General features: G+C 45.3%; 1 protein-coding gene across 3 annotated transcripts in view; it reads right to left on the bottom strand.

Moving 5' to 3' along the window:
* The window catches only part of Ust (uronyl 2-sulfotransferase), a 328830-nt gene that overhangs the window by 159506 nt on the left and 155647 nt on the right, over positions 1–13677 (bottom strand). For all 3 annotated transcript variants that reach the window (XM_055608072.1, XM_055608071.1, XM_055608070.1), the window contains exon 3: positions 10693–10848. In XM_055608072.1, coding sequence (XP_055464047.1) covers positions 10693–10848 — 156 coding nt within the window. The remainder of the gene's footprint in view (positions 1–10692; positions 10849–13677) is intronic.

Below are 13677 nucleotides of genomic sequence, written 5' to 3' on the forward strand. Positions count from 1 at the left end.
CTGGGTGAGTAAGGCCTGGTCCTTCCTCTGGCTGGATCTTGTTTCTCCATCTCCAGTTTCCCTTCTAGGCAGTCCCTGCATGTCCTTGCTTCTGGCAGGCAAGATTCCGTCGCTTGGGCACAACTGGGATTCTGAGTTGTGATGGCTTGCCCATCTACCTACAGGCATAAGCACATGCGCGTTGCTAACTTTTCTCAGATGATGGCTGCTTGGGGAAAGAACTCCTGCTTGTGTGTGTCTAAGATAAAGACGATTCATGTTTTTATCTCTAGATGATTTCAATTCAGATAGTTCCCTGTGTGCATAAGTGCCTTATAAGAATGCCCCTGGTAGCACTGAAGAAGCAAGCTGGAGAAGACACCGGCTCTTTCCCGATTCAACACCCCCTCAAAACACTTACCAGTGTGCTACATTTAATGACAGAAGGCAGTGCTTAGACTTTTGAGAGTGGGGCCATAATAGTTATAAAGCTGTCTGTCTCTCCGGGAGAAATGGATTGGCAGTGACAGTGTAGAACTCTTTCTAGTCGTATCCTTAAACGGACTCAAGATGCCAGCGCTCATGTTTATTGCATTAGTAGAATGAGGGCAGAGTGTACTCCTCCCTTACACGGCTTGCCACTGTTCTCTGAACACTACAGTCACTTATGTATGTGCGCAGGCTGAATACTCCTTGTTCAAGCATCCTCTGAGCTTCACAAATGCGAGCACTTGACCCACTTTTAGTGACAGGCCTCGGCCTCCTGAACTCTTGCTGCCACTGGAAGCCTGCCTTTTCTTTCGCCTCGATCATAATGGTCCCCTGGCGGCCATGATGCCTGCAGTGGTAGGACCTGAAGCCTGCCCAGAACATGCCTCTCCTGTTTCTGGTTCACACAGGCCACTTCTGGCTGCTTCCTGATTCTACTGCATATGTCCACTCAGCGCTCATGGCCTATCTGCTAATGCTCAGGAGATGAGCACACAGCACGGTGTGTAGAAAGATGGAAGGATGTCCCAGGGGCAGTGCTAGGCCTACCAGTCCCAGAGCCTTCCTCCCCTCTCCCCATCCTTCTAGCTAAAATGTCTCCCTCTTCCAGCTTGGCTTTCTGGATCCCACTCTACTTCAACACCCATGATCTCCAACTCAGTCTCAGGCAATACACCACTTGGCGTGTGGCTACAAAGGAAAAATATTGGGGCCTCGATCTCAAGAAGTTCAAAGTGTTGGAGAGGAGATTAGCCAGAGGGAAGGTGAAACCCAGGGATAACAGCACAGAGCAAAGGGCACACAGGCGATGTGCTCAGCCTGCCTGTACATGGAGACGGGGCTCTTCTCCCCGAGGGCGTATCCTCTGTGGCATGGAGGGAGTCACAGGAAAAAGGGGACACGGTGGCTGTGGTGCAAACAGCACATTAGGCAAAGCTGTGAGAACTGTCTATGCCAGAGGTTGCATCTCATCAGTAGCTTTAACTGTCAACATCACCCAGTCTAGAGTCCTTGGTCAGGCTGAGCACAGCTGTGGGGGATTATCTTGCTACTCATTGACTCAGTACTGTCATAACTAGCTGGTCCTGAGGTGCATAAGCAAGCTAGCTAACCATAAGGCTGTGAGGTGCCTGACAGCGCTCTTCAAGCAGAGTTCTGTTTCACGTGCCTACCCTGACTTTCTTTAATGGTGAACCCTGACCCGGATGTGTTTAGTCAAATAAGCCTTTTCAGGACAACCAGTCCAGCAGTATGACAAGCTTCTTAATGCTGCTGCCCCTGATGCTGTGGTGATGCCCAGCCATAAAATTATCTTGTTACTACTCCATACCTGTAATTCTGCTTTCGTTATGAATAATAATGTAAATATCTTTTTTTTCTGGTGGTCTTAGGTGACCCCTTGAGGGGGTCACGATCCACAAGTTGAGAACCACTTTTGTACAGGGCCAGCAAGGAAGTAGTTGCCTGGGGAGTTAGAGTCAGGTAGCAGAAGGCACAGCAGACCATGTGAGGAATCCTGACGTTAACTGTGCGGGCATTTGACATTAGGAGATATTTGCTTTAATTTATCTCATACCTGAGGTAAGGGTAGACAACGTGAAAAAGAATGAAGATTAAAGGCTGAGGTCAGGAAGCTCTGCGGTAGAGCACCTGACCAGCATCGAGGAGACCCTGAGACACGTCGTCCCAGCACAGGCTTGGACAGGAAGTCTGGTTAGGGTAATGTGAGTGGCGGTGGCGGTGGCGGCAACAGGTGCTGCTGAAGTAGAAGAAACTGTTGGGTTGTCCAAACTGTGTTCCAACCTACGGCAGACGCGGAAGCAAGGGAGTACGGGGACTCTTAGCTCAGAATGGAGAACTTCAGGGAAGGTGTGAGGAAGACGGAAGCAAGGAAAAGTCCAGACACTACCTCTCCTAGGTCCTAAGCTAGGATAATGAGCTCACTGTGGTACCCATCTGTGATGATGGTAATCCTGGAGAAGCAAATTTGGCTGCAGAAAGGGGAGAGATGGGTCTGCTCAGAAGTAAGGCATGTTTCTCTGGTCTTCCTCAGCTCCTCACTTGAGGAGGTGTCAGGAACCCTTTTGATGATCCACTGAGGCTGAGGCTGTGTGCTCATTTTCCCCGACTTAGACTAAGTTCCATGTGGGTTGGGGCCAGGCTTATTTGTTCCCTTATGTCCCTCAAGGTGTCCAAAGTGAATCTTTTTTTCTGGGAGTGTTTATGGGATGGACATAGCACTTTAGAAATGTGTACTTGGTGTCAAACAACTCATCACTAACTGAAGACATAACTGTCTATCACCCAGCAATGAATTCAGCCTTTCCTGGCTGCTATGTTCATTATCCTATGTGAGGCTCATTGTCAGCATTCCACTCATAATAGCTAACATGTCACAAGGCCAAGCGAAGCCATTTTTCTGAGTGTTGGGAGTGGGTGTGTCACCTACCACACCAAGGAGTTCTTTATATACCTGTTATTACTCAGTACTCCAAGAGGCCAGCATTATTACTCATTCTTTGACACTAAGAAATTGGGGCACGGAAAGGGAATATAGACTTCTTTATTTTAAAGATTAATTTCACTTTGAATGGTGAGAATGGGTGCGGGTCATGCACTGAGTGCAGGTGTCAGAGGAGAGACACACCACACACCCCAGTCTAACGTGGGTGCTAGGACCCGAACACGGCTCCTCTAGAAGAGCAGCATGCAGTCTTAACTGCCGAGCCCTCTCTCCAGTCCCAGAGCACAGAGATGTTGTAAAGTCTCCATGATCCAAAAGACGGTGCCGTAATTCAAACCCTCTAGTCCTGCTCTTCATCCCTGAGGGCAGGTTACTCGTCCTTCCCAGCTATCTATATGTGACCTTTTAAAATGGAAACAAGGGACTGAAGAGGATCTAGAGAAAACAAACATTCTGCCTTTCATAGGATGTGCTCAACAACGGGTCGATTAAAAACACTAAGAGATATAAGTACTAAGGACCTGAGTGTGTGGTTCAGTGGCAGAGTGCAGGGCTAGCCTGTGTGTGACCCTGTGTTTTCTGGGAACACACACACACACACACACACACACACACACACACACACAGATAGAGAGAGAGAGAGAGAGAGGTGAGACAGAGAAAGAGAGAGAGCAAGAGAACAAATTGCATAGAAAGAATCCTTTCTAAAATTTCTAGGGTGGAAAACCAGTATATATTAAGAAGAACAAGAATGGATTTTAAATATTTAGAAAAAAGAGTAAGTATGCCATAAAGGTCACCTAAAGGAAGAAGTTAAATCCACGCTGACAGACTGAACTGAGGTTTGGAAAAGGAGGAAAAGGCAAGAATGAAGCACATAACTACACAGAGGCGGCAGCAGGAAGCAGGGTTTGATGGTTTGCTTCTGCGGCGTGTGAGGGCACAGACTTTTACCTGCAGCTCTGAAGATGACTTTGCTCCTGACAGCTCCAGGAAATGCCCATCAGCTTGTCAACAGGAAGCGTGTTCAGCCCTACCTTGGCCTGAGCTCACTCATGAATTAGATGTGCTGTAATTTTGTAAAGCATCTTAAAATCAAAGAAAGGTGCCTGCTTTTTAACATATCAAAGTAAAAGCCAATAGCTCAGAGTCGGCCTTAGAGGTTGGGAAGGATGACTGAAGTCTTGGGCTACCTGCTGTCCTCTTGGGGTTCAGGGAGACCCCCAGCTGAGTCTGTTTTCTACATTAGGCTCAGGGCTACAGTAAACAGGGAAGCATGTGGCTGCAGTGAAGATGAAGTCCACCAGGGGGAGCGATAACATGCAGCTGGCAAAGAGGCTGGGTTTGAACCAGATACAGAAAATTATTGGATACAGCACAAACCCAAGGAGAGGAGAAACTTCTTTCCATGTCATGCCGCTGCTCTCCTTTGTCCTCTTTTCTTTCCTCCATCCTGGTTTATCGGACTCTGGTTTTGTCTAAGTACCCCAAGACAATGTAGAACCCATTCCATGGACAGAGTGGGCTATCTTCTGCCTTGATTCCAGAGTCAGCTTGGAGATCATTCTCCAGTGCCACTCAGAGACAGTGTCCACTGTCTGTCTCCTTGCAAAGCCAGGAAGCCGTGAGGCTTATTCTGAGTGGCTTTCCCAAAATGTTTCTAGGAGAAGGTTCCTGGGCTACCATGCGGAAGGGGACAAGCAGACGAAAAGCATCTGATAAGCTGTCATTTCCCACATGTTCTACTCCCAGCTACTTGGGACGCTGACGCAGAAGGGTCAGGGGTTGAAGGCCAGCCTGGGCTACGTAACGAGGAAGGCTTGCTTCAAACAAAATGAAAACTTCATAAACCCTTCTGAGACTTAAAAGAGTCTTGGGTGACAGAGAATGTCCTTGCCTGCAGGATTTGCCTCTCACGACCACCCTTCATGAGTCTTCACTGGAGTTTGTGATACACTCACCCTCAGGGTGGGTAGGGGCAGGGGTCGGGGGCACAAGACAGAGACATCCCTGTGGCCTCAAGAGCTTCACAACAACCATGGTTGTCATCATTTATTATTTTTTTAAGTCTCATTGCTTTAAACTCAGAGCTCAGACTTGGACAGGGAAGGTGACACACTGTAAGATGAAGCCACACACCATGGTGCTCTGTACCAAGAGGTTAGTGCAGTCTGAAGCACATGGGCGTAGGAATGCCATCTCTGCCGCCCTCTGAATGATTTCCAAGGCTGAAGGCATTTGCATGGCTACTGGACCCAGCCAGAGCGGCCGTGAGGCTTCTCTTCTGGGATGACGGATGAAAGGCTGCAGACTAGGCCAGCACTTCCCAAACTGTGATGTGTAAATTCTGTAGGATGCAAAGGACAGTCACGACATAATTAAAGGCCCCTGATGACTGAGACTGGGAAAGTCTAGGAGAACTTTAAATATCTGTACATATATGTATGGATATGTAATATCTATCTACACATATATAATATGTATGTGTGTGTATGTAGGGATGGACGGATGGATGGACGGACAAACGGACGGACGGACAAACAGACAGATAGCACAAGGACTAGAATTTAGATCCCTAGCGCTCATGAATGAGGCTGGCATGGGAATCTGTGTGTAATCCTAGGCCTCAGGATATAGACACATGGGATTCCCAGGCCAAGCTGGTGAACTAGGAAACTCTAGGATTACTGAGAATCCCTTCCTCAGCAAAATACATAAAGATAGCCAATGTCAAGCTCTGGCCTACCCACATACTCACAGACAAACAGGCATACACACAGACACACATACATAGTCACTAGCACATGCATACATGTGAGAACACACATGTGAACATGCAAACACACATACACACACTCAGTCCCCAGTGCACACATATGTAAACCCCAACATACATCCACAATCTTACCAGCAAACACACACGTGTGCCCATCCATGTGAACATACAAACACACATACCACACAATACACTGCATATTTGTATGTCTTAAGATTGTCAGTCTTTAAAATGCAAATAATCACCGTGACTCTCCCAGGTGAAAACAAGGCACAGAAGGCCCCCAAGTTTAAGAGCATGATCCCTTCTTCACGGGCCTGGGAGGGGTGCTGTGGGGCTGGAGTCCCGAAGAGCACACTCTGGGGAATGCTGACAGGAGGGCTGCAACACGGCTCTCCTCAGCCTGGCTGCTACATCGTAGGAAAACTGCCTGGGTCACCTTTTCTTTTTTCTCTTTGTGAAAAACAATTTTCTGGATTCCTTCCCAGCATTTCCAGCAGAAGGGCATGGAAACTCTAGGTTTCCAAAGCTCTGCCGCAGACCGGCCGTTGCATTATGGGACCAGCCTTTGGATCCCAGAGAGCGCGGCTCCAAGTCTAGCCGACATAGCCAGTCACTACAGTGTAATTAATCAGCTCTGGGAGGTGACGAATTATCTCAGTTTCTCACCCAGAAAACAGGGAATGATACTTACTCACTGTATATTTTCAGTCCCAAATGGTTAAATGACATAATTAGGGGAACAATTTACACACAGGCGTTGCTCCCCACTTCCTTATACCTCAGGACTTTCAGGAGAAATATGAACAGTGAAGCTACTTGCTTTTGCTAATCTTTGAGGTCCAGGGTCACTTTTTTGTCATTTTCTAACCGAGTAGCTGTGCCTTTCTCTTCCGAGATGCCCATGGTCCTCTGACCTTCAGAGCACAGCACTGAAGCCACTTTAGGAGCAGCAGACAAACTGAAGATTCCTGGCCGTCATTCCTCGCCCTCCGGGAAGCGGGTTTCCCATCACTCACGCCACACAGAGTCTCCACTTTGCAAGTGATCACATAAATCACGACCCCTAACTGAGGTCTATAGGGCACAGATGAAACAGCGTCATCGAGAGTGTGTGTTATACACAGCGCTAAGGTCCGACGCTCGGCCAGCAGCTGTTACAGGCTCTTCTGTCGAGGAGGAAATAGTCAAAGTACAAATTCTGAAGTTGTGTCTATTTCTACGAAGGCAGATGTAATGGGTTTATAGACAGCCCAACGTTCAGTATCTTCACGCTCCCTTTCCTGCTAAAAAATCCCCTAAGCCGCCCTTAACTGTGAGTGTGCAGAGGATTGTGTGCACTCATGCATGATGACAGCTACCATTTAGGGGAAATATATGTGTTCATCTAATCCTGGTCCAGAGAAGTGCCTTGCGCTTGAATGAAATGGCACAAATAATCCCAGTCCTATAAATGGATGCAACTTTGAAGTTCATTTGTAAGTCAGTAGTTTGGATCATGGAATACATTTTCTCAAGGAAAAAAAAAGTTTTTTCACAGTAAATAGAGTTCTGGCCCAGCACACAAGAAACTGTTTAACTCCTACAGTACCTGAAGCAAAGCTGTTATTACTGTTTTTAAAGAGAACAATGTTTCCATGGGAACGGTTTTCAGAGTTCTACTGTATAAGGGTGAGAAGCACTGACTATAAAATTTTAACTAGCCGCCTAAATCACACCACCTTTCCCTTTAATAAACTACTGAGAAGAGGAGCAATGAATACCACAAATTATTTCCTGACTATGTTAAGCTAAAATAGTATTTCTTTCTCTGCTATCACATGCACTTCCACACAGACAAGAGCGAGTCTCTCAAACATCGTGGATGCAGACCAGATCTGGCCTCTTTCCCTGCTTCCTGGCTGCTCTCCTGTGCGCAGGAGCCCAGGTAATCGAGCTCCGAGGAAGCCGCATCTTTACACCTGTTTATCTGCATCTCCTTCCTAGTCTTCGCCTTTGCTTTAGTTTTTCTTTCTTCTTAACTCATCTTATAATTTAATAGGACTCTGCAGTGAGTGAAGAGATAGAGCCTAGGTCACACTGACCGCAGAAATCAAAACCACGTAACATGTGAATATGCTAGAAGTTGTATAAACGTATCACAGAATCATGGTGCTGGAAAGAATTTAAAAGATTGTCTGGCCTCTTCCCTGGCTTCCAGAAAAACCAACCATTCCAAACCGATGAGAGCTTCCCCTTCAGAGCAAAGGACGCTGCTGTCTTTAACCCTTTCTAGACCTCACCTCGCTGTCAGGATACTTTTATTAGCTTTTTACTTATTTTGTTCATTATTACAACTATATTTTCTGATATTTAAAACAGAAAACAAAGCAGGTTTATCTATTCAAAACTCCCACAGTACATGTAACGCTAAAATTTCGTGTTCTTTACCCTGGCATGTTCCTGAGCACTCCAGTGCCCCCTTCCCTGCTCTCTGCTGTCTGGGCTGTTTGCCCACCTTCCACGGGGGTGGGGGAGTACCTGAATCTAGAAACTGAGCCTCACAGGCATCTGGGAATTCTGCATTTGTGCACACAGAACAACATTTAGGCGTGATCTGATAACAGGCTCCAGACCTGGATACAGAGGAAGGTGAAATTTAATAACCACAATAAAACTGTAAGAACATAGACTATTTCCGGATAGTAAAAAGATCATCATCAGCCAAAGTAAGGGAGTCTGTCACTATTAAATTACGCATAAAGCATAATCTCTCCCTCCCTCCCCACTCTCTCCCTCCCTCCCACCCCCTTCCTCTCTTCTTGAAAGAGGGTCTCACATGCAGCTCTGGCTGACCTGCAGCTCACTACGTAGAGCAGGCCGGCCTTCAACCCATGGAGGTGGGCCTGCCTCTGCTTCCCCGATGCTGGGATTAGAGGTACAGAGCCACATCCAGCTTCACAGCTTTACCTGCCAAAATCCTTTCCTTTCCATTCTCTGTGTCTAGTCTGTACCTGCGCATGGGTGTTCACATCGGGTGTGCATGGTAGGAATATGCTAACGGAGGCCAGGGCAGCTAATGTCAGTCTTTCACAGCTGTTCCTCGTCTGCTTATTAAATAATAAAAAAATTTGTGTGCACACAATGTGCGCTAGGGGCATGTACGTGAATGCAGGTGTGTGTGTGAGCATGCATGCGTGGTGGTCAGAGGACAACCTTGCCAGCCACTCCTCACCTTCCACCTTATTTCATGACAGGGTCTCTGCTAGGTTCTGTTTGTTCTCCTGCAGGTCCCAGGCTAGCTGGCCCATGAGTTGCGGAGAGCCCTCTGGTCTCTGCTTCCCACTTCATCCCACACAGGAGTGCTTGGGCAACATCTTGGCTTTCACAGGCCTTCTCAGAACCATCCTCGCTCGGAAGCAGGCGCTTCTGCCCAGGAGCCAGCCGCCTCTCCACCCCCGCCTCATCTTTTGAGACTTCAGCACACCGGGAGCTGCCTAGAGCTGCCTAGACTGGCAGCACGGATGAGCAGCTAGCTCCAGGGATCCGCCTGTCTCAGCACACTCAGGGCTGGACCTGGACTTTCTGGGGCACTCAGCCTTTCGTGTTTGTGCTGGGGAATTTGAACTCAGGCCTCACAGTTTGTTCTGGTGGTGGTAGGGGGCAAACACTTCACTGAAAGAGTCACTGCTCCAGCCCCAGCATATTTTTCCCCCCTATGGAGAATTTACTATAGGCCCTTGAAATAACTTCTCGAGCTTAGCAAATCAGGAAGGACAGCCCTCTGTCTACACGGTTCTGTGTGCCTCCAAGAGGAAGACGATGTCTGAAGAATGGACGCATGCCGAGATTTCAATATCATGATCTGAACTTGACAGGAAGTGCCACTCATTGGATGATATAAGTTCTAACGTGACAGAGCAACTCCCCCCCCACCCCCACCAGGTTGTTGTGATTTGAGTGTAAAATGTCCCCCTTAGTCTCCTGTGTTTGAACACTTGGCCCCAGCTGGTGGTGCTCTCTGAGAAGGTTAAGGAATCGTTAGGAGGCGGAGTCTTCCTGGCAGAAGGATGTTTCTGGGAGTGGTCTTTGAAGATTCATAGCCTGGCTCCACTTCTGTTTTTACTCTCTACTTCCGGATTGCCAGCCTCATGCCCCTGCCTGACATCATGCCTTTCCTGCTATGATGCAACTCTCCTCTCTGAAAGTGTAAGTCAAAATAAGCCCTTCCCCCCTTTTAAGTTGCTTTTATCAGGATATTTTATCATAACAACAGAAACTAATGCATAGGCTGACAACTTTATCTTACAAAAAGACCACCAAGAACACAATACCCAAGTTTCCTATGGAAGCAGCTCAGAGGACACAGCTGTCCTTAGCTCTGCGCAGGTTTACAAAGCAGAGCAAGCCTTCAGAACTTCTTGGCAGACAATGATACTGTCATCCTGCCACAGGCTTAACCATCTCTGGGTGTCGCTGTACTAGGGCAAAAAAGACCCTGCAAAGTGGGGGAATTCTTTTGCTGACACTGATCATAACAAATGTTGCTTTGGGAGCCAAGACTTTCTGAGCTTATTACAACTAGGCTCTTATTCTGCATCAACCAACCAGATTTCCTGCACAAAGAAGGTTTTTCCTTTTACTATAAAGATTTAGAATACAGATGAGAAAGTTTAAAGGGAGAAATGTTAAATGAAAAAAAAATCTCATTTGTCTATGAAGAAGTTAGCATTATTTATTTAATTCACTAGTTTAAATATTTTGAGATCATGTGCTACTCTATTTTAGCAAAATCGACCATAGCTAACATACACAGTCCATCAGACCTGACAGAAGTCTCCACTTATGGCGGCTTCCTAGGTTGCGGATTCCCTGCACAAACCCTCCTTTAAATTTCCTTCTGCACCCTGACCAAAGGGTAACATTCAACGGAAACTCTGCCCTGAAGGATGCTCCGTAGGGCGCCCGCTAACTGTGTGGCTTAGCAGCAGGAAAGTCAACTCACCTGTTCAGCTTTCGTAAGCCTGGTTTTGTTGTGAATGTCCGACGTGACCAAGTTGAACCCGTGCTTCTCTGACAAGATTCTCAGGAGTAAGACCACAGTGCGACTGCCACACTTGCCAACTCTGTTGTACACCACCTGGCTGGGGAAGGGAAGGACCTGGAAGGGGAACAAGAAAAGCATGAAGACGTGGGTGAAAACGCAAGTCCTCCCGCCCAGTGACAGCAAGACTGTTGGAATGTTAATGTCGCACATGTAAATGAGAAGGGTCTCCATCAAGCCGATGGAAGAGAAGTGTGCAGATACCTTCCCCCATAATGTATCCAGAGAGAACTGTTCTACCCACGCTCATTCTGAATGGACACTGATCAAATTTTATGACGTCTATACAGGCTGATCGTGAACTGGCCTCAAAAGCATAGCACAGAAGTATGTGCTTTTGGAAAAATGTTTGTTTTCAGGACATGTTTTATTAGACCAGCTTAATAAAAGAAAACATAGAGGTTGGGTGTGGTGGCACACATCTTTAATCCCAGCACCCAGGAGTCAGAGGCAGGTGAATCTCTGTGCATTTCGAGGCCAGCCTGGTCTACATAATGAGTTTCAGGACAGCCAGGGTTACAAAGTGAGACCCTGTCTCAAACAACCACAACAAAAATAATATAGAACTCATGTCTCATAAAAGTCAAACTTATAAACAGAACAATTTAAGGAATTTCTTTTTAGTAGATCCATGCTATAAAAGCATTACCACTATCAGGTTCCAGGAAATTGTCATCACTAGCAGAAGCCCTCATCCCTGTCAGCAATCTTTCCCTTTCCCACAATATCCAAAGGTCCTGGAGCCATTTATACACTTTCTGTCTCGGTGTTTTACCTAGAGGATTCTAGAAAAATCATGTAAGTGAAACAAAATGTGCGTCTTTTTTTTTATGTCTGACTTTTACTGAGAATGCTTTCCCGTATCAGCTGTCCTACAGAATAACTAATCTTACATGGCTGGGCACCATTGCACCAACAGGCTGGATTCTCTTTATAAATCAGTCGATGGACACGTGAATCACTCCCACTTTTGGCTGTCGTGGATCACGTTGCTATGAGGATTTGTGTACATGATTTTGGGTGGACATGTGTTTCCAATTCTCTTCTATACATACCTACGAGTAGAGTTTCTGGACCTACAACTCAATGTTTAGTGTCTTGTGCAATTGCCAAACTGTTTTGAATACAGCTGCACTGCTCTGTATTCCCATCAGCAACGTACGAGGGATCCGATTTCTCCACATCCTTGCCAACCTTTGTTACTGCCCGTTTTTTGTGTTTTTATTTTTTATTATAAACATCCCAGTGGTCGTTAAGTGGTATCTCACTGCGGTTGTGAGTGAGATTCCCCCAGTGGCTAATAATGTTGACCATCTTTGTGTGTGTGTGTGTGTGTGTTTGTGTGTATGTGTGTTTTGGGACTCTTTTCTTTGTAGAAATGTATATTTAAAGGTTTTACACTGTCAAATTGAGCTGCCTTTTTATTGATGCATTGTATAAAGTTTTGTGTTCATACCTTCTTTTTACTTGTAGAGAAATGAATTACAATTTTTTTTCTCTCATTCTCTGGTTATCTCTTCACTTTTGCAATAGGCTCCTTAAAATTCTTAAAGTTTTACATTTAAAATGGAATCGATTTTATTTTTGCCTTGAGATCTAAGACAATCCCCATTTTCTTCTAAGAGTTTTACACTTTAGTCCTAACAATTTTGATCGTTGATCTACTTTGAGTTCATTCTTTGTATAGCATTTGGCACGGCTGAATTTTGTGCATTTGCAGGTGCCTATCTAATTATCTCAGCAACATTTAGTGAAAGATGTGTTTGCTCTTCATCTGTCAACCTTACTGACAATCGACTGTTGTGTTATTGTGTTCCTCTTGTGCATAACCTAGGACAACTTCGATGTAAATTTTGAAATTAGGAAGCATGAGTTCTTTGTTCCTTGATTGTGCAAGAACAAATTTTGGTCATTCTGGGCCCTTTACATTTCCAGAAAAAAAAAATCCAAACAAATTATGTACTCAACCTTTGTGTCAAAACCAAACTAGACAAGTGAACTTTTTATGACAATACAGTTTCATACATAGGAGAGTCTGGGGACGATCACTATCCTAACAATTCAGCTTCCACTCTGAATGCGCGCTGCTCTTCCACCGACGTCACTCTTTAATATGTTTCACTGGTATTTTACAGTGCTCAGTGTAAAGCCTTTGTAGCTTCAATTTATTCTTCCTGATGCTTTATGGGTGAAATTATTTCATTAGTTTAATTTTTGGATGGCCCATTACCAGGAATACAGCTAGTTTTTATATATTGATCTTTAATTCTGTCATCTTGCTAACTCATTAATGAGCTTTAAAGATTTCTTCCATGTGGATTACTTGGGATTTTCTACATATAAGATAATGCCATCTGCAAAGGTATTTTTAACTTCATCCTTTCCAACATGGCTTTCTATGATTGCCTTTTCTTTCCTCATTACTGAATGATAATGTTCGTGATTATAAAAAGCATTATAAAAATCACCTACGATTAAATATTTATACTCCTAATAAAGTCATTATTTCCATCTTTGAGCGTATCTTTGTGAACTAAGGAACAATAATAAAAGCTTCTTTCATTCAGCATCTTCCCATAACAGAAGGTTGTAAGAAAGTCCAAAAGAAAAGGATAAAGCACAAAAGCCACTAACACATTCAAAACTTACCTGTGTAACTACAGAGCAATTTATTGTCTTGAAATAACTTACAGCATGAACTTAGAAACAGCCATAATATGGCCACCGTCCACTTAGTAAGCGACCAGTTAGACGCCATTGTGATACAATTCTTCCCATTCCTACTGTTCTCTTATATCCAAATCTTTAGGGCCAGTCACTTCTTTCTGTGTGTCCTCTCACTGCCTAGAATGTACTCTGTATATACAAAGAGCCTTAGTGGCTGCT

The sequence above is a fragment of the Psammomys obesus genome, unplaced genomic scaffold, assembly GCF_907164565.1.
Source record: "Psammomys obesus unplaced genomic scaffold, mPsaObe1.curated_primary_1811, whole genome shotgun sequence".
Taxonomy (NCBI): Eukaryota; Metazoa; Chordata; class Mammalia; order Rodentia; family Muridae; genus Psammomys; species Psammomys obesus.